The sequence below is a fragment of the Brachionichthys hirsutus genome, unplaced genomic scaffold (assembly GCF_040956055.1).
Source record: "Brachionichthys hirsutus isolate HB-005 unplaced genomic scaffold, CSIRO-AGI_Bhir_v1 contig_887, whole genome shotgun sequence".
NCBI classification, from domain to species: domain Eukaryota; kingdom Metazoa; phylum Chordata; class Actinopteri; order Lophiiformes; family Brachionichthyidae; genus Brachionichthys; species Brachionichthys hirsutus.
In genome coordinates, this window is record NW_027180353.1 from 234,696 (window position 1) to 254,730 (window position 20,035).

General features: G+C 43.6%; 3 protein-coding genes across 3 annotated transcripts; 1 reads left to right on the plus strand and 2 right to left on the minus strand.

Annotated features, from left to right (window-relative positions):
* Positions 1-692: 692 nt before the first annotated feature.
* On the minus strand, positions 693-9,082 carry LOC137913953 (tubby-related protein 3-like). The gene is made up of 12 exons (XM_068757575.1): positions 9,027-9,082; positions 7,094-7,135; positions 4,461-4,512; positions 3,576-3,738; positions 2,958-3,176; positions 2,385-2,518; positions 2,106-2,297; positions 1,660-1,772; positions 1,456-1,570; positions 1,260-1,358; positions 955-1,126; positions 693-826 (listed from the first exon to the last, which is right to left on the minus strand). The coding sequence occupies exons 1-12, from the start codon at positions 9,080-9,082 to the stop codon at positions 693-695; spliced, it is 1,491 nt and encodes a 496-aa protein (XP_068613676.1).
* Positions 9,083-12,963: 3,881 nt separating this feature from the next.
* Positions 12,964-14,026, minus strand: LOC137913959 (RAD9, HUS1, RAD1-interacting nuclear orphan protein 1-like). Its single transcript, XM_068757580.1, has 2 exons — positions 13,865-14,026; positions 12,964-13,650 (listed from the first exon to the last, which is right to left on the minus strand). The coding sequence occupies exons 1-2, from the start codon at positions 14,024-14,026 to the stop codon at positions 12,964-12,966; spliced, it is 849 nt and encodes a 282-aa protein (XP_068613681.1).
* A 1,156-nt stretch (positions 14,027-15,182) lies between these two features.
* Positions 15,183-19,121, plus strand: LOC137913958 (forkhead box protein M1-like). The gene is made up of 8 exons (XM_068757579.1): positions 15,183-15,621; positions 15,756-15,904; positions 16,333-16,533; positions 16,628-16,756; positions 17,107-17,160; positions 17,490-17,538; positions 17,995-18,167; positions 18,297-19,121. The coding sequence occupies exons 1-8, from the start codon at positions 15,183-15,185 to the stop codon at positions 19,119-19,121; spliced, it is 2,019 nt and encodes a 672-aa protein (XP_068613680.1).
* The last annotated feature ends 914 nt before the right edge of the window (positions 19,122-20,035 follow it).

The window sequence follows — 20,035 nt, forward strand, 5'->3', positions numbered from 1 at the left end:
TTTCTGAATAACGAACCTTCATCACGACAATAAAACAAGGCACAACAACATTATAAAAGAATGATCTTAAAACTAAACAAGACCATGTCACAAAGGCAGGATTTCTGTTTCCATTTGCATTTCTTAGTTTATAATTTTCAAATACAGTAACTCTAATATTTGGCCTGAGGGGGGCGCCAGAGGCAAGTCCATGCTTTTATGCAATTCCACTTTTTTTTAAAAGCTTGTTTTAGAGATCCCAGAGCCACAGCCCGTGTGGAAAAACAAAACAGACAAACCCACAAAATATACAAATCAAAAGTGAATAGAAGCAAAACAAACCATTAATAATCTCTATGAAAGGTTTGTGGTTCTTGATGCAACCGAGGTCTGGGAGGAGTCCCTGTCTCAAGCACAAATGTACGTTTTGTTTTTCCCCTTTAAATTTGTATAAGTGTACTTATACACTGTTCAAAACATATCAAACTGGTATTGATCTAAAAATGGCAATATAAACCTGCCACTTAGAAATAAAGTGGGTTGTTGGATCAGAGCAGGTCTTGAACGTCGCAATCAGCGTCCTTGCTGTTTCTCATATCAGTTGATTCCTGATGATGCGAGCACTGAGGTCATCAGCTCCAAAATGGTGCTGCTAAAAAAAGGGATTTTAGGGAGGGTGGGAAAGGTGCTGGTTCTGAGCTAAAACCGCCGCTTCATTCGCAGGCTAGCTTGCTGTCGAAACTAGACAGGCCGATGGCAAAGGCTTGAAGGGCACACATGGGGTAGTTGTAGTCCAGAGTGAAGATGTCCTCAGCCACTCTGCCGAACTGCATGACGATGTAGTCAGCTGGAGTCCAGGGAAACAAACGCCCATAATCATTGCTCTAAGACTGAACCTGGCTGGCAACAAATCATCATTTTCACAATGAAAAAAAGTGTAAAAGATAACACGAGCAAGGACAGGAGGATACTTACGGTCATTGTCGTGTACAATTTGAAAGTTCTTGACTGATGCTTGGGTAACGCGGCCGTGGAAGTTCAGCACATAAGACTGGGTGTCTTCGTTCCACACAGGCGCCTTATTGTGCAGCTCGATCAGGTTGTCCATCGAGTGGTTCTGGCACCAGCTCAGGAGGCTCTCCTGCTCCTTTAAGCATAACATATCAAAACACTTCACGATCATATCCTACACAATGCCCTTTAGTCAGCTCTCAATGCACATGTGAAATCAAATATTGCTCCAGAGGTTGGCACATGACTTCCAGGACCATCAGACTCACATTCTGAGGCCTCACAGGGACTCTATCAAAAGTCATGTTCATGCCCGGTATGATTACAGTCATCTTGCGCGGCCCTTTGAATCCCAGCACGTTGGTTTCCTGCCAAACAGCACAAAGAATGTGAGGACTTCAGTGTTGTGATGAACTGGAGACACACTTGTGTGTTGTGTGCGTCTTCGTCTTCGTCTTCACTCACATAGCAGACGGCAGCCAGTTCCTGTCGCGTGCTGTCTTCTAGCAGTGCTTCGGGGGTTTTACAGGGATTGCCGCCATTGTCATACACAGTGAATTTGGTGCCCATGAGGTTGGACCTTATTGATTGCAAATTGATAATTTGTCAACTGCCAGGCAGCAATTTCAGCACAGTGATAACGGCATAAAGGGTGGACTGTGGCTTTACCTCAGCTTGCCAATGAAGCTTTCTCCCTCTCGTGACAGGTCAGTGGCATCCACTGAAATAAGGTAGTTAGAAGTCTTGCTCTTTTTTCTCTTCCTTCCCGCCAGCAAGAACACCTGGAATGAGTCAGAGAGCAAGACAAATGCATTTGTGTCGTGTATATTCACCTGGTTTATTTTCTCAGCAGCTCATATAAGCTCTGAATGCTTTGACCATTATCGTTTCAAATGTTTGCAGTACGAGGGGATATTGTGTTGAATAAAGTTTAGATTATGTTGGAAAGAGTTTGCCAGGGAATAACAATAACAATTTAAGCATATTTCTAACCTTAAAAACCTACAAACATTTGACAAAAGAAAAGTAAAAAGTCCACAAATCTGATCATCAAAATACTTGCAGGTTAATCAATAAACAGACTAATAATTTGAAGCATCCCATCCCACACTCACTCTCTTGCCGTCCTCTCTCTCCATGTGCATGAAGTAGGTGGGGTAGAGGCCGCGGTCCATGCCCTTCTTGTCCCGAGAGATTCGACATTTAACAGCGGCACCACGGGGAGCCGGACGCAAGACAAACTCCTCTAGATTGGCCACATCCAGGAGTGCGCCGTCTGCCGTGGGCGATCCGGGAGTCGACACATCCTGGGTACAATAAATAGAGGATGTGGATTGGGGATTTATGGTTTGTGGTAAAAGCCAGTTGTTGGATGCGCGTGTTCAGCTGCTTACGGGATTGTCCTTGCTGCTAGCAGCAGAGGCGGGTCTGTTGGTGTCTGCGTTCGGGGACAGAGGACGTGTTCTGTCCTCCTCAACGTTGTCCTCCTGGTCGCTGGCTTCGTCGAAGTTCATGCTGCCGGACAGACCTGGTGAGGGAGAAGATGGAAAGATGCGATAGAGTCTGTGAACATTTCCATTAACAGGAGGAAAAAAAAAGCAAACGTTTAATTTTTGTGTCTTTAACTTTGGTACAAAAGACTCCCTGGCTGACTGTAGCCGGTCCAGACTGCTCGAGACATCCGTCTCTTTGTGGATAATTGGATTTATCAGGCAGGACGCAGCTCTTGGCTACAGCTACAGGCCGTGTTAATGCGCTGTCAGAGAATGACATTGCGCCACTGGTATGGAAAGATATCTCAGTAAGCTGGTGAAATTGCATTTCCCCTCAGCCCTGAAGTGTTAAAGGAACAGTTGACCCCAAAAATGAAAATGGAGCCATCTAGTCACGTTCCCGTTCACGTTTTAGAAGATATTAAAATGTCTGTAAATCCCAGGCCTTTATCCCCAAACTCTGCAGGTACCCGCCTTGTTTCTGCAGTAACTCGTGGATATCTGTCTTCGGCTCGAGCAGCGTCTCGGTGTCCCCGTCCCTCTCAGGCTCCTCAGCAGCAGTTGACTGGGACCGAGTTTGTGTCCGAGACGGGGGCTTGGACTCCAACTGGGGCTGGCTGACCGACACGATTTGTATTTTCATTCCTGAATCAGGGGCTTCCGAGCTCAAGAATGCTGCAGGGCCATCGATACCTGCAGAAGATGACAGATGACGGCAGAGTTCTCCGGCTGAGGGTATGATATAGAACCGGCGGCACCTGATATCACATAATACAAAGCCATATTTGAACTCAATGTAATTCAGCATCCTTTTTGATTTTGCTCTGATATAACATTAGCCTTTAAAAAAACAAATCTGAGTGATAACATAATTAATATAATTTCTAAATTATTGTGTTTCATTGAACTGATCATTTCTGTAACGGTATCAATTTTCACAGTCGTATTTTCACAGCAGCAGTGCCACATTATAACACTGCCTCACAAACCCTTAATTATTTTACTTATCTTTCCTACACACACAAAATGCTTGAAAATTGAGAGCACCTGTCTTTTACGTGACCTTTAAGTTTTAACATGTGATCATCTCACCCTCCATGATGACGTTGTTGGTGATACCAAGCTGGGACTCTACCAGAGGGGCCTGCTCCTCGCCACGGCGAGTTCTGGAGCGCTGGGGCCGAGCCTCCGTGTTGGGCTGCACCATCAGGGGTTCCTGACGCCTCCTCCGCTGCTTCTGCTCCAGCAGCGCCCTCTACAGACCAAACAAGAAAATAAAAATGGATCTCATTCAAATTATACACATGCTGTGTGTGTGCGCCAACTGAATCAGCAGTCATTAGCTCTCCGAGAGCTCCGGGTCTCAATTCGCATCGTTTCACAAGTAAATGTAGGGTAGGATGATGCGAAGCGACAGTAAAAGGATGAACTGGCTTTTCTCGTTCAATATTTACGTACGTATTTCCAGAACCTGTGTGTGACGCGTGCCGGCCCTACTGGGCATAAGCGGGCATGTCCTCGTGAGTTACGTAAGACTCTCAAGCAAGGCTGGCCGGACTCAACTAAAAGTACGCTGCACAACTGAGCACCAGTGGGGCCACGGGGCGGGCGCACACACCCGCACACCCGCACACACACAAAACGGGTGGATGAAAGGAACCAATTCCTATTCAGGAATAAGTAGGCATGAGAATTCCAAATGACTTGGCGATCAAATACAACATTAATCTCTAAGGAGCACCACTGGAGCTACTCCTGCCAACACTCGGCGACATCGGAGTGGCAGCACACATCAACTAAAAGTCACATTTTAAGGTGAAAATATAACAGACTATAATCCAAGGCTCAAAATGCAGTCCAAATGCTCTTCAACAACATGACAGTACTGACATCCAAGTCTTGGTCGAACAAGAAACAAACAGCAGAAGTGTTAATTGTCAAAAGGTGTGTGCGAGTTCTTCATTTGTGGGTTCCTACCTGCTTCTCCAGTTTCTGCCGCATAAGACTGGAACCATCATCCTCGAAGCCACTAGGAAAAAAGAAGAAACCTTACTAATGAAGGGTAACGACGATCTTACACAGCATCTACACTGAATGTCAGTCTCCCCATCAACTTTAATCCAAGATAAAGACTTGATATGGTCCCTTAAGAAATAAGCCAATTATGGCTTTAAAAAAGGGTTTAATGACACTCTAAAAATGAAAACTATCTGCCTAAACTAAAATGGCTAATCGTGAGCCTACATAGAGTAGAAGCTGAAACCAAATAAATTACCAACATGTAAGCAAAAAGGTAACCTTCCGAACCTGTTGGAGAAATGCTGCATTCCTCATTCAGAGAAAAAAGAATGAGAAAAATGAAAAGAACGGAGCTCTAGTGGGGAGAATGCCTCTTGTCTAAATCCTCTGGGAATTGGCTATGGACACCTATCTGGGGGGACAGGGTGTATGTTGCTTAGCTACCAGGAGGAAAGAGAAGGGCAACAGCAAGAGTCTGTGCCATCGGAGTTACAAATTCTCCATCAAACACAACTCCATCTTGCTGCTATCTGTCAGCGAACAGAGATAGTTACATCCAAACTATTAGCATCTCGCTGTCTTTTTATTTTCTTTTATAACATGATTCTCAGTTGTTATGTGAAGGTAATGACACATGACTCTTAAACACCTCACATCTCTGAAGGATAGTCACTCAACGCCAAAAGGTGAGGAGCTCCGAAAACTCATCCATCCCGATTTCTCTAATAAGTTCTCATCAATAGCCCAACAGTGAGAGGCCTTGCTGAACTCATTACCTGCCGACATCAAAATGAGTCACCTCGTACCGGTGTGTCACACTAGGTGCGTTTACACGGACAAAATGTCTTTATTCCGATCAGAGTTCAGAGTAAAATTGTGATCCGATGCGCCGTGTTCACGGACCCTAAAAATCCGATCCGATTAGGAGTTGCGTGTTCATGCATCACACTTTTGATCGGAACAGAATATTCTGACATGCGCAGTTTGACCAAAAGCACCGGAAATGGTAGAAGAAGAAGCGTAGCGTAGCAACTTCCGCTGTAAACAAATCATCGCTCCGCGCTTTCCTGCCTGAAACGTCAGCGTTATTTCGCTCCTTTTCCCCGTTTGCGCTTTTAGTTTCCTCCTTTAATGTCTCCGGCAACATGTTTGTCTCAGATATTGACCAGTTCTGTCTTCCGCCCGCCGTGCTTTTCGCTCGCTCTGCTTCAACGAGCTTCCGGCAATAGCAGCAGCGCGTGTAGCTGACGTCACAGACATGCGCAGTAAGGACGACTTGTACCGATACATCGGAATAATTGTTTCCATGCGCCCTGACCGGGTTACAAATCGGTATGAACCACCCCTCTCGATCGGGATAGAATTGTGACCGGATCAGGCTGGATTGGGTTAGACTATTCCGGTTATTCCATGAAGCATTTTTATTCCGATCAGGATTTTAACCGGGTTAAATGTGTCCATGTAAACGCACCCATTATCGCTCATAAATCCTCCTCCAATTATCCCTGGCTGCTGAAATTTGCAAACACACGTCTCCTGGGAGGTCACTGGAGTATATTCTCTGGTGACAAGGTGGAGAGATACAGAGTGGATGATGGTAGTTAATTACATGTTAGGAACTGTCTTTGAGGACGGTGAGGAAAGAGAAAGGCAAACACTGCAGGTCCAATCACCAGCGAGACCTGGGAGAAATCAATGTGGCCTGATGTGCCACGTCAAACTGCTTGTGTCAATAACAGGAATAACACATCAATAACTGATGGTCAGTCCCATTGATCATGTTCCCTACACCACAAAGCTCAGTCTGATTAACGGCTGACGCATCCTACAAACAAACACTAGACAATCACTGATAATATCAAACTCAAACACAATATTGCTTTAGTTCTCTGTAGTTCACCCAGAACACGTTCAAGGTGGATCGAATCCTCTCTTTCCCTTTATAAATGCAACTAAACTCTGAGTCCTTTGGCCATGTTTAATTATAACTACACAATCAAGGTGAGGTGTTTATGTAGTTCTTTGAAAACGCTGAATAAGAGGTCAATGTTAAAAGCTATCTGGATATCAATTACCGGTAGTGAAACTAATATTTGTTGATAGTAGGGTAAGTACATTGTGCATTGACTTGTACACACAATGTTTTTGTTACGGGTCACTTTAAAAATTGCATCATGGCAGACTTTAGATCAGGCATGGGCAAACCCAGGCCCGGGGGCCATATGCGGCCCATTGGTCTTTTTAATCCGGCCCGCCAAACTTGTCCAAATTATATCATTAAATAAAATTGTATTATAATTAAACCTCATTCATTTGACCTTTTCCCTGTAATGCTACCTGTAAAAGGCCAAATCCTTTCATGCAATAGCTTTAATGTGTCATTTATATTAGCTCACAGAAATACTCCATCCATCTGTTCTTGGTCCGGCCCCTCTGTCAAATTTTAGAACCTATTGTGGCCCGCGAGTCAAAAAGTTTGCCCACCCCTGCTTTAGATCCAGCCGAATAGTCTGAAAGTTCAAGTCTTAAACTGTGAAAGGAAAAGCATTTGGTGAGAATGTGGGTCGATGTACTCGCTGCTTAGTGCTTACCTCACTGTCGAGTTAGTAGAGAAGCTGGCAGAGCTGGAGGGCCTTAAAATAAAATGGACAGTTTGGCATCAAGGAAGAGCAGCACAGGTCACGTGGAAAAGAGCAGAATAGTTTCAGCAACAAAATCACAACAATCCGGCAACATGTAGTTTCACAGATTCATCCGAGGTCTGAACAAAACCCAAATTGTTGCAATCTATGACAGAGGCTTTATCTTTAGACATTATTTAGACTGATGATAACAGCTGCAGAACTGTTGCAACAACATTGAAGACAAACTTTTTCAGAGCATTATCACGAGTGCTTCGGTCTGTTGCGGTTTCAGAGAATGCCACAAGTGTTCTCGGAAAACATGGACGATACAGACACAACAGACAGCTGTGGGTGATCAATGTTTCATTAGTCCGTCACAGCTTAGGTGACGAGAGAAGGGCACGCCACTGTTGTCCCTTCGTTGCATGTCTGAAGCAGGTTTCCATGGTAATATTATGTTCATTAGATTCAAATGTTTTGTTATTGCACAACGCTAGAACAGTGCCATAAACGCAAAGAGGTTTGACACCTTAACAGCGTGTGAAGAGTAGCCCAAATAACATTCATGCTGTCAGCTCCATCAAAAGTGCACCTCCACCAGTGATTAAAAACCCGCTGCCAGGGCTCCACTGTGATTGGAGGCCTTAGCGCTGCGCTGTAAAGACTAACAGAAGAGTCAGCCGAGATGTGTACCGTAATTAGTCTGGAGCTGCACATCAAAACGAGATTGTTCATTCAGAAGACATGTGAAATGTCTAATATGCTATTAAATACTTGAAAGAGCCTGGTATAAAGCTAGCTTTAAGTGCTGTAAATAATGTAATTATAATAACACTGTTGAATCAACAGTGTTGATCCAAGGTGGAACAGGATTTCAAACCCATTATGAAATTGCATGGCATTAAATTTATAATCAGAAGACATCCGATTCGGCTTATTGTTCATTTTAAGTGAAATAATTCCACATTGCAACTTCAAAAAGGAATTTCAATGAGCAGAACAATGTCTGCCACGGGCAACAGAGCTTCAAGCTAAGATAGGATAAAATAAAATAATAAAAGAGGACTGACAAAATGAAATGGGTGACAAAATGGCAACCAGAGCAAATAATAATCCCAAATCACATTTTAGAAAGAATAAAAGACCAAAACAAAGTCTCCGGCACGTGAAGCTCAGCAGGACCGAGTGTTCCGCAGGCTTATAGTTCACTGAAGCAACAACTGTCTGCCACAACCGTTACTGAACCCGCATGTCGTTAGCGTGATAACACTCTGATATTTATCAAGCATCGCCGAGCAGAGGCTTTGGTCTCTATATGCAAGTGATACCACCAACACCAACCCGACATCCTCGCTGTCTCAATGTCGAAAGAAAATCCTAACCGTGTCTGACTTTTAAGGAAAAGCAGCTGCAGCAGCAAACGATTGTTGTTGTTGCTGTTCTCTGCCGCCCACTAGATCTGTGATCTACTTTTACCGACATGTACATCTCTTTTAAAAACTGATGCATCATACAATCAGACTTTTCAACCTAACAACTACACGTGTTGGTATATGTGCAGTGACACACACACACACACACAAATGACCAACTCTGGTTACAGCAGAGTCGTAGCCTGAAGCTCTGAATAAGTAACGATATGGTGACAGCCAGGAACATGAGCGAGAGGTACTGCAGCTCGGCTACTCGGCTCGCTGGAGGGATGGAGCAGCGTTTGGAGGAAAGATTAGAGACGCACTGATCTCTGTCCCCGACCGCTCAGCAGCTCTCAATACAACAAACGTGTGTGCGCCATTGCAAGATCTAGTTCTGCTCCAGGAGTAAATAAATAAAATCACACATGAATGAATACGTTAACTGCAGCTATAGTAACACCACCGTCATTTCTGTGTGGCTATACCTGTATGACCATCGGCTGTAGACAGGCTGAAATCCTCCATTCTTTACAGCGTCCATGGATGCAGCTGCAGGAAAGCCAAGGCTCTCCCATCTACAGTACCACAAAAATATTCTTCTACTGGAGCTCAGAGTCGCTGCGGAGTCCAAGTCTGAGTGCTCTGAAGGTTCCAGTATCTGCTGCTATATGACTGAGAAAGAGTTGCTACGTCCCACCCAGGGGAGCGACAGCTACCAGTGCTGAGATCTGCTGAGATCTGCTGAGGCTGGAAGGCTCGGGGCCGTTTCCATAACTTCACACTTAAGGCAATACGCAGGGATTCACTGAGGGAGTCTCGATATGCAAGTGAGGAGCCTAAATCATTATTCCACAAAGGTCACCCTTAACAGCACTCAAGCTGAACGTGCTATGAAATTAGACTCGCTGCTACTGCTTCCTTTATTGGACTGTCCGGCTGCTTTCCAGTAAGTTTCTAAAAGACTCAGCAATCGGTTGGAGCTCATTTCCTCTGACTCATGACAAGACTCCACATTTGTCATTCGCGTCTAAGCTATTTGCAGTAATTGGAATTTATTGAGCTTTTTATAGCCCGCACGCCTTCTAGAAATAAATGTCTCATCAAAATTACTGGATTAAACTCATGACAGTCGACATCATACGAGTAAGAATTCCAATCTGTGATCCACATAAAAATATTCGAAAATCAAACAGTAACTCAACAAACACAAACCGACGGATTGCCCTCTCTAAAAACAGACATGCTATGGAAATCATAATCTAGTTGCTAGGAAACCAGAGCCTACCGATCATTTTCTGAGCCTATTTACAAAGGTGGGAGAGGAAAAGCACTGAGAAAACCAGGAGCGTGTTTGTCCTCAAAGACAGTAGTAAAATGCAATTTAACATCAGCTGATGATAAGCAGGGGAATCACCCACCAATGGGAGTAATTATTGAGCACAAAACAAACTATGGAAATGAGGTACAAGAGTTGATATTTCCCTTGGGGTCCCCAAGGAACACACTTAACTCACGACTCCTCCACAGTGATGCTTTACTTTTTTAAGGCAGCTTTAAGAAACCTCAGCTGTTGTCTAATTAGACTTTGGCAATGAAAGTGACCCACTAGGCACTGATCTCTTGAAATTCAAAGCTTAACTCTACTGTAGTACAAAAACACTTATCTACTCTAATACAAAAACACTTATCAGTTACCAGTGTGCATCACATTCATGAAAGATTAACAAAAAGGCAGGGAAGCATTGAAACGGCATCTTATTCGACTGTCTTTGGAGGTGGATCATTATAAATGCTGAGTCAGTCATGAACCTCGACACACACAGAGGACGCTAACTTCACAGATCAGAGTGCATCACAGCTGGCATGCTGCAAGAATGAGGCTGCTGTGTCTCACATTACAAAGCCAAGAGTCTACCTCGTGCAAACTCGCAGTCGATTAAGCATCTGGGAGAACAGATTAAGGGGGGGTTGCAGCGGTGCGTCGGTTCCTTCAAGCCAGAACCAAGTGACAAGCACCAATCAGGTCATTGCTTTATCTAGTTCAACAATGAATAAAACAAGATGCATGCTTTGTGGTGCAATATGAAGGTTTAAAACTTATTGAAAATGTCTTTATTTTAACATCTCAAATGCAAATCATAATCCACAGCTGCATTAAGTATATTTTTTTTATTGTTCTAGCATTATTCTCCATGCTATTGGCCAACTGTCAAAATTAAAATGTGCTCTCTAACAACAAAAAGAAAAAGTAATCCAGAATCTGCCTAAAATTTTAATCAACTCTTCTACGGGCTGAGATTCCAAGACATCTTGTGGGGAAACAAACCAACCAGTAAACATGCAAAGCAAATAAACATGGGAACTACATAATTGCCTCCAACTCTTTTTGACAGAGGCAAAAATCAAAGAGATGGAATAGGAATGTAACAGGAAAGGGTGGGAGCTGCTTTGATTTTATCTTCCTGCAAAATAAAAGCAGATCTAAAATGCCTGAAACTGTTTACAGTAGTATGTTCCATTATGCACACACACAAACACACACACACCTTTGTCCAACACCTGTCTGACCTGCAGAGTGGACATCAAAAGAAAACAATACAACAGCAATGCGTTACGAGAAGTGAATTCTGAGTCTGAAGTCCGACCATCAGTCGGCGTGCCTACATCAGATCCCTCCTTTCAACCCTTACGAAAAGCAATAATGTTTTGCACTTAGTATCTTTGTCTGCAGTTATTCATTCGGGTGGTGAAAAAATGTGCAACACAACAGGAAAGCTTGCCACACAGCAGAGCCCCTGCAGAAAGGCATGCTCGAACACGACGCAGGCGTGTTTTGTTTTTTGCACGCCTCTCGATTCACTGTATTCAGAGATAATTACAATCAGATCGGACGACTGTAAATAATGTTGTCTGTGATGTAGAACACTCGATAAACTGCCATTAAGCAAAGAAACATTCAAAACTTAGACATCCAAGGAGGAAGAGCACAATTATTTGACCTTAAATCTTAAATGCATGTAAATGCAGAACATGACAAATACGTCGCACCGTTACTTCGTTGTTGTATGGAAACTAAACACGGTTGGATTTTGCTTTATATATTGAAGGCTAGTATACACCGCTGAGCAAACCCTAATAGCACATTAGACACGAATGGTAGCCTTGCAGCTATAAGCATCACTCGAGCGGCTTCTCGGCTTTAAAGTTGTTTGGACAAATTTGTACTGTGACACAAAGACCATTAGCCCGATTAGAAATACCGCCATTCATTGACCAGCCAACATATAACATTGAAAATGAGAAACTTAAACAAAATTGGGTCTTTTTCGGCTGTGAAATGTTGCAGCTAGCTTACCAATGCCATTAGGAGCTAAAGCCAGCTAACGCTTCATCAGCCCAGCCTCCGCTCTCAGCAATGGTGTCTTAATAAAAGTTGGGGGTACTAGTTTTCGGGTTATAGAAAACGGCTGCTACACCGCATTGCTTCTCATTTCACGGGCTGGCAAATAGAATAAGAGCAACTAACATGTACAAAATGCACTAATTATATTACCTTATGCTGTAATAGCTCATTTTTATACACGGTTGCCAAGGGAAATCCTCGTCCAGCGGTACACTCTTCGTGGACGCGGCGGAGAGCTCTGTCGCTCGGTCCTTAGTTACCGAACGGTGTAAGAACAGGCGTTTCTATTGGTCTGCCAATTACCAAAGTGGCTATTGATTGGTTAATATTCTGGGGAAGGGTGGGGGTTGTCAGCCACAAAAAGCCATTCAGAAAATTCCTCACAGCCACGAAATGAAAACATCGCGTCACAGAAAACATGAATAGAACGCGTTTTGCACAGTGATAACAGAGCAAGAGCATGAAAACATCTTAACTTTTTGTGCCATTTACATTACCAATGCATATATATTACCCTAAATCTGACAGTGTCTTCCATCCATAAACATATCGTCAAATGAAAAACGTTTTGATAGATTTGAAAGAAAAATCTGGCTCGACTTTCAAAGAACATGCATGTGTTGCTTAAGGTTACAATTACTGTATATTTAAATTTAACGATCAAATTGCTACCAGTACATAATCTGTGCAGCAAGAAAATACAGAAACAGAACACATTCTCAGTAACTTAAAAAGCTTGCTACTTAATAATTGTATACATTACTATCTACTTTTCTAATAATTATAAGAATGTTGATGCTTGATTAAAATATTTATTCATTCAGTCATCGTATCATCTAGAGATTGAATCCAAATTTTAAAAAGTAAATAATAAACTGCAATTCCATAGTCAACAACAGGTCGGCTCGGTGAAATAAAATGCTTCATAGAAGGAATTCTGGTCAGAGACACGGCCTACTGGAAAAATAAAAAACCTCTTCTCTATTAATATCATTGTTTGATAATAAAGTATTTTAAAATTAGGTGTGGACTAATATTTCTGAATCAGAGAGGAGGTCTCTCTCTTTTAGCAACAGCATCAATTCCCTCCTTCTCCTCCATGTCACTTTCACCCCATAATCCCTCTCCGGCGTGTCAGTCACCAAAATGTCGGGTGGTGTACTTGACTGTGGAAGGAGCACATGTTGAGAAGTGAACGAGGGATAACAGCTCCCTTCTTGCGATACTTTTGGAGTGTGAACATCAGGTGGCGGAGCAACACAGCTGACGGCACCGGAGACGCGTATCGGGGTACCATCAGTTGGGACTGATTGAGTTTCAGGTCGGCCCGAATGACTACTGGAACACGCGGCACTCGCAGGACATCTCTTGGTGTTCCTTTTTCTGATCGAGGTTGTCTGTCTCTCTGGTGCGTCTCTGTGCCGTGTGCTAGAACCTGCCCTTTGGATTTGCCGTGGTCCCTTTGGTTGATTTCCTGCATCAGACACAGCAGCAGTGCACTCTGTAACCGTCTGTGCATTTGTGCTCTTTTGTCGACAAGGCTCATCTCTTGCCCTTGCCTGAAATGTTAAGGAGGGAAATTTGCACACACTGCTTTTCTTTGGCGGCTGAAGGTCGCTCTGAGAGGCGCTTGTGGAAGAATGACACTTTTTCCTTCCTCGTCTCTCCGGAGGTGCAGCCACCGAGCAGTTAAACTGTGGGCTTACCTAAAAGACGAAAAAGAGACAGTCATCGCACAGCTGGATAAAACCTGCATCCCATATAACAGGAAGAGTTTTGGGGAAATAAGTGAGCAAAAAAAAGAGTAAGTTTCACCTGACTTAGCTGCAACATATTCATACACTCAGGTGGGCATTCGTAGTTGCTTACTATTTGAATTGCATGCTTTACAACCATATAAAAAATCGATTCACATCTTACCCAGGAATTATGAGCCGAATTGTGCTCCCTTTTCTCTGTGACGCATTCTTTGGGGTTGAACGCTGCTCTGACCTCAGAAACATCTTGGAATCTAGCGCCCCTCAATGGCGGCTCCAGAAACAGCAATGGAGGCTTCGCTGTCTTTGTCGCTTTGCGGGGCATTAATAGAAGTCATTCCTGAATTAGAAAACAGGTAACACTCAGTCGTTATAAATGTCTAAATCAACATTTATAAACTGCTCCCAATGCCCAGTTCGTTTCCGGTTCAATGTCGCGCGGATCGTACATACCTTCAAGCTGCACTTACGGAGGACAAAAGAAAACCACTACAAGCGATGCATAATAATGCCTCGTAAAATAAGTCGATTACAGGTACAGTCTAGTATAAACTTATTTTGCGTTCCATGTGCTTTTTATTACGTTTAACTTCTCAGTACTAGTACCAGCGTCGTCGAGTACCGCCCACTGGGGAGCTTACGTCAAGCTGCTATTGGTGCGCTTCGATATCACGTGGCAAAAAATGCCGGAAACGGCACCCACAGCGCCAAAAATTCAAAAAATCGACCGAGTCGCCCGGAGCTGCGCTGTGATTATCAGAAAAATCGAAGAAAATCTTTGATATCGCGTATCCGTTCATCTAATATAATATGATCGGAGTCTTTAAACTGCTATTTTGGAATCCAGACAAGTGAAGCTGCCAGAAACGCGACAGTAATATGAAGGTCTGTCTCTGGAAAGTTTTGTTGCTCACTACAATACAATGGCTAGCTAGCTAGCTAGCTAGCATGTAACGATCAGCCGCCTAGCGTACTAAAAAACCAACCATTCCTTGTCACGTTTAACGTTAGCCAATGCGGACATTAAGACAACAGTGAATCTATTTGGGTTGTTTTTGACGTGGAAGGCTGCGTAATTATATTATATGTTATTATTATCATTTAATTGAGACTATAATTCGGATCTGTATGCAAACATGGGTTGTTTACCTTGGTATTGGTGATAAACGTTACTAAACTGCTCCCAACTACAGAAAACCTTATATTCGCAAATCGCCAGTGATTTGTGAATACTGTATAAGGTCTATGGGTCTAAGCGTTTGGTGCTATTTAGCCTAAATGTCACTAACAAGTAGTTTGTCATCGACTTGGCAGGTAAACCGTTAGTATGGTCGGTTTGTCTCGGTGTGTTGCTGTGTGGATAAAAACGTTCCAAACTTTCACAAACCATCAGAAATATATGGGTAGTAGTCATGAATGTCCGTGTGTTTCTGTTCACAGAATAGCCGTGAACACCAACGACCATTTCCAGTGATCTGACCATGAGACGGAGCCCAAGGCGACCCCTGATCCTCGGAAAAAGAAAATTGCCTTTCCAGCTGAATGATTCGGCGGCACCAGCAGTCGAATCGCAAAGTTTATCAGATACCAAACAACCTTCAAGATCAGCAGCCAATCAGTGCTTCCCCGATGGCGTCCACATTCTGGATCACCCCTCCTTGTCTGACACACAGGTGGTTGTCATCCCCAAAACAGCGGACCTTCATACTATCATCGGGGCGCTTACTGCCAAAGGAAAAGAGTCGGGTGTCCGTGGACCAAACAAGTTCATCCTTCTTGGTGCGAATGGCCGTCCTGACGATGGATCGCATTCTCAATCGGAAGGAGACGGCGCCTCTACGAGAAGTGAATTCGGTGGACAAGTGAAAAAGGAAGATATGCCCCCTCCCGAAGTGAAAGCTCACACCGGAATCAAGAAATGTACGGAAATGAGGTTTTCTTTCGAAGTTGACATTTAAAGAAAAATCGTGGAGTTCTAATGATATACTGTATATATTGTAAATGTATCTTTAATCCCACTTCAAAATTCTGTGTGTGTTTTTTCCCTTCCTTAGTGATCAGGGATCTAGATTGCGGTCCTTTAGATGACAGCCTCAACAAGGCGGAGTGGCAGGATAAAACGAGCACAAAGACTTTGGAGCCAGATTTTTCAGCGCAGATGGACAACAAAGAAAACTTAACCTCAACGTCCCAGACTTCTCAGGTCAGCTGGTGCCTCTTGTCACTTCGTTTTTGCTTGATTGTTGCTTGTTCGGTGTCAAAGCACACGTATGTGAGGAGTGAACACTGACACAACGGCCACTGATTGGCTCGTCTCGCTTGTAAAACGTCACGGCAGTGAGATTTGCAATGACTCTCCACTGAACAGAAAACGTTGATGCACGATTTAAAACACGATTGAATGTCGTAGTCGTGGTTAAAGAAATGATTTCATTTTAAAAGCACGGTTGTAAATTAGGCAAATAAAATGCTCTTTTTTTTTTCTTTGATTACCGGTATATTAATTTGGTTACTATAAATAATGACTTGCATGATGCAGTATTTTCACAGTTTAAAAATGCCCAATGTAAGATGTTTATTTGATGTTTAACACATTATTCCATGGCCACCGTTTCTTTTTTAATTTCGCAGACACAAACCGCACCGAGTGACGCAGACGCTGCTGCCGCTGCTGTACGGCCCATTTCAGAGAGACCGCCCTACTCCTACATGGCCATGATTCAGTTTGCCATCAACAGCCAGAAGGACAGGAGGATGACGCTGAAAGAGATTTACACATGGATCGAGGACAACTTCCCTTACTTCAGAAAGGTGGCCAAACCAGGATGGAAGGTACTTCAGAACTGAACCATGCCCAATTGGTCTACGCTCATCATAACGTGCCTCAAATTAAGTTTTGTGTACCCTCACTCTTTTGTTATTGCAGAACTCTATCCGACACAACCTTTCTCTGCATGACATGTTCATCCGTGGGACTTCGCTGGATGCTAAAGTATCGTACTGGACCATCCAACCCGAGGCCAATCGGTGCCTCACTCTTGAGCAGGTGTACAAGGTGAGACTGAGCACGACTCGCTTTTCAACATTTTGTCACACCCCTTCCACCTTTTTTTTTTTTAACTAGTGATGGACCCATGACGCTTCCAGTATCTCTGATTATTATCTTGTATATTTAATATTACACAGTGTTGTGTCACGAAACAGGAATTGTATCTCTAGTGGACTTTTTCATTAAGATGCAATAGGAATAATCCCAAATGCAGATACATGCTAAAGCTTTTCCGATCTTTCTGTTGTATAATTTCAATCTTGCCGCTCATGTTTTGTATATTTAATGTCATGTAGTTGGGGGGGGGGGGGGGTTGTGTGTGTGTCTTCCCTCTCATTCCACATCTTTCTCTACAGCCTGGTTTTCACCCAGCGACTGCTTCTTCACCAGTGCCGTTACATCCTCAACAAGTAAGATGCATTTACCTTTTTTTTCCCCTCTCTGTGAAATCACCAGACCCTTTGAACCAAAGAGTAAAGCTGCAGCTGAAGGTATAAAATGTAGGGGAAACAGGTTTTTTGGTTGCAGGAGGAGCAGCGGGGAGACTGAAGTCATGCTAACAGGGTTGTCTGCTATGATGAGACAAAAAAAAATGTGTTCACAGTTTGAAAAGGTCTGTCCTAGTTTTCCAATCCCTTAAAACAAAGGGGAGAAAACAGGTTGGCAGCAAAGTCAACAGAAAGGTAACTAAGACAGTACGGTTTATAAAGCATTGTTGTGTTGTTTTGTTCTTTTACAGCAACTAAAGCGACTGTATCCTGACCCGGGGAAGACACCAGTTTCCTCTGGTAAGTTCAAAGATCAATTCAACTTTATTTGTTATGGCATTTTTCACTCAACACAATACAAAAAAATAGACCAACAAATAAATAGTTAGATAAATGGATAAAACCAAAATTAAAGAGTACACTGAAAACAATTAACCTTAAATAATTCAGCAGATACCGGTACAAATAAAAAAGGCTCTATTAAAACGGTAAAATGAAAAAAAATCTGTTTAAACCGAGTCTTAAGAAGTACGCCATGAGTTTATTTAAAATAAAAATAGCAACACATTTACCTGCTACACACTGCAGTCAGGAAGGCTCCGGCGAAGGCCTTTAAAAACAGACCTGACAATGCAGAGACTTTGGTGGTGTACAAATTGATGTTGGGGAAGACAGATCTTTTGCACAGAACTGTCAGTAGCTGCTTTAATTTTTGTTCCCCCATCTTCCTCCCATCTGGGTTCTTCCAACATGCAGAGAGAAAGATGAAACCGCTCCTCCCGCGAACCGATTCCTACTTGGTTCCTATCCAGCTTCCGCTCACCTCCTCCCTCTACCTGCCATCGTCGGCACGCCCAGTTCCCTGCGCCCGCTCGCAGCAGAAACGCAACACTTCAAGGGAAGCCAAGAGAGTGCGGATTGCTCCGAAGGTAACACTGACGCTCCGTTACGGTATTCTGGCTGCATTTTGCCACGACAAAATCATGTTTCAGGATGCGGGTATGATGGAAGCTATTTGCTGGTAGAATTTTAAAATGCACGGTGTTGTGTCTTGACAGGTGACACAGAGCGATGTCCCTGCCCCAGTCATGTGTCCGGAAATTGGCAAAGACTTAATAAAGGTGGAGGTGAGCGAAGAGCCAGTCTGTGTTCCGATCAAGTGCGAGAACCCCGAAGCTGTTCCGAAGCCACAAGCCAGCGGTTCTCGCCGTAAACAGTGCCTGGTTCACGCTCCGCAAGAGGAGCCCGTCCTGCTTTACCCCGATAATACTTTCCTCGACTCTGGCGTGGCATCCGACGCTTCGGCCTTCCAGGATGTGCACGACATGGAGCTGGATGAGCATCAGAGCAAGCAGCAAGGCTCCGATCAGGATCTGTCCTTTAAGACGCCCATAAAAAGCAGCAGCCACCTGACCTCATCCACACCCAGCAAGGCCCCCTCTGACGTGTTTCCCGACACCTGGAAAGTGACCCCCGTCGGCAAAGGGGGCCAAGGCATCCTGGACTTCAGCCCCATCCGCACGCCAGGCGGCCCCGCAGTCACGCCGCGGCACGATTACACCACCTTCAGCTTCAACATGACTCCCTTTAAAGAATGGAATCTGTTCGGCTCGCCGAGGGAGCAGCTCACATCTGGCCCCTCCAGGACGACCGGCCCAGCAGACTCTCCCGTGCAATGGCTCCAACAAGATGGCGGTTCCAGAGACCTTCACACAGGAGGAGCGAGCACCCCAAGCCACTCGATCACAGAGGGCCTCGTGCTGGACACGATGAACGACAGCCTGAGCAAGATACTGGTGGACATTAGCTTCTCGGCTCTGGATGAAGAGGACTTGGGCATAGCACAGCTCAGCTGGTCTGAGTTCATCCCTCAGTTTAAGTAGCCAGATTCGATCCGAGGTTCTGAACGCCACACCGTTATATTTGCATGCAATCTTTTTTTCATTACACTGTAGGTGGGAGTGGGAGGGGGGGGGGCAAAATGTAGGAAAAGTTGACCGAAACTTTTAGATAGAAAATGATGCTAGTAGTTTAATAGAGGCTTTATATTGATGGGGGACCAGGTCGAATTAGTCAGCTGCTCAGCCCCATTTACACAGTTTCCACCTGCAGCTCACTCCTTAATTGATTTATTGTACATATATATGTCGATTTGCACATTTTAATATATATTAGTTTTTACATTTGTAAATGGAAAGACAATATACTGCCTTTTTTATTGTTGTTAACCGGTGAGCTGCCTCTGTGCTGCTTGGTTCAGACGCTTCCTGGAGTGGACTGTTAGACATTTAGAATGTAATTCAGGATTGTTAGCAATAAATGGCGGTAAAGTAAAAAAAATAAATAGTAGCACTAACAGGACAATGTTGTTTCTTGACATTATTTGTTGATCTGTCCGTCTGCACCAACAGACAAGGACATTTTTTTTTTTTTGCTTCCAGTGACTTGTGTCAGCGCATTCTGGAACAGGTGTCTTTCACAAATTATTTTCAATAAAAAATTGCTTATACCGGTATTTGTGGGTTTTTATGTAAATAAAATGGGGAGAAAGAGTTACGTATGTTATCAATGACCAACACAGACATGGTGTATTGTACCTGAAAAATTGAATAGCAATATTGCTTTAATTTAAGAAAATGTGAAACCATTGAGATTCTGTTTATTTATTGACTCTTAAAAAACAGTAAAAATAAGAGTTTGAGAAGAACTTGATGCTCTTATTCAGGTTGTGATGCAATATTGGTACAAGAAACCTGCTCAATGCAAGGAACTAAACCAGATAATCAGTTTTAAATCC

Bases quoted from the DNA above. Each gene is read 5' to 3' on its own strand.
- LOC137913959 (XM_068757580.1), bottom strand. From the start codon at position 14,026: ATGCCCCGCAAAGCGACAAAGACAGCGAAGCCTCCATTGCTGTTTCTG. The intron at 13,651-13,864 runs GTAAGATGTGAA...TTCGTCTTTTAG, and splicing joins ATTCGGCTCATAATTCCTGG to GTAAGCCCACAGTTTAACTG.
- LOC137913953 (XM_068757575.1), bottom strand. From the start codon at position 9,082: ATGGACGCTGTAAAGAATGGAGGATTTCAGCCTGTCTACAGCCGATGG. The intron at 7,136-9,026 runs GTATAGCCACAC...TTTTATTTTAAG, and splicing joins TACAGCCGATGGTCATACAG to GCCCTCCAGCTCTGCCAGCT. The intron at 2,298-2,384 runs GTAAGCAGCTGA...TATTGTACCCAG, and splicing joins CTAGCAGCAAGGACAATCCC to GATGTGTCGACTCCCGGATC.
- LOC137913958 (XM_068757579.1), top strand. From the start codon at position 15,183: ATGAGACGGAGCCCAAGGCGACCCCTGATCCTCGGAAAAAGAAAATTG. The intron at 16,534-16,627 runs GTACTTCAGAAC...TTGTTATTGCAG, and splicing joins TGGCCAAACCAGGATGGAAG to AACTCTATCCGACACAACCT. The intron at 18,168-18,296 runs GTAACACTGACG...GTGTCTTGACAG, and splicing joins GAGTGCGGATTGCTCCGAAG to GTGACACAGAGCGATGTCCC.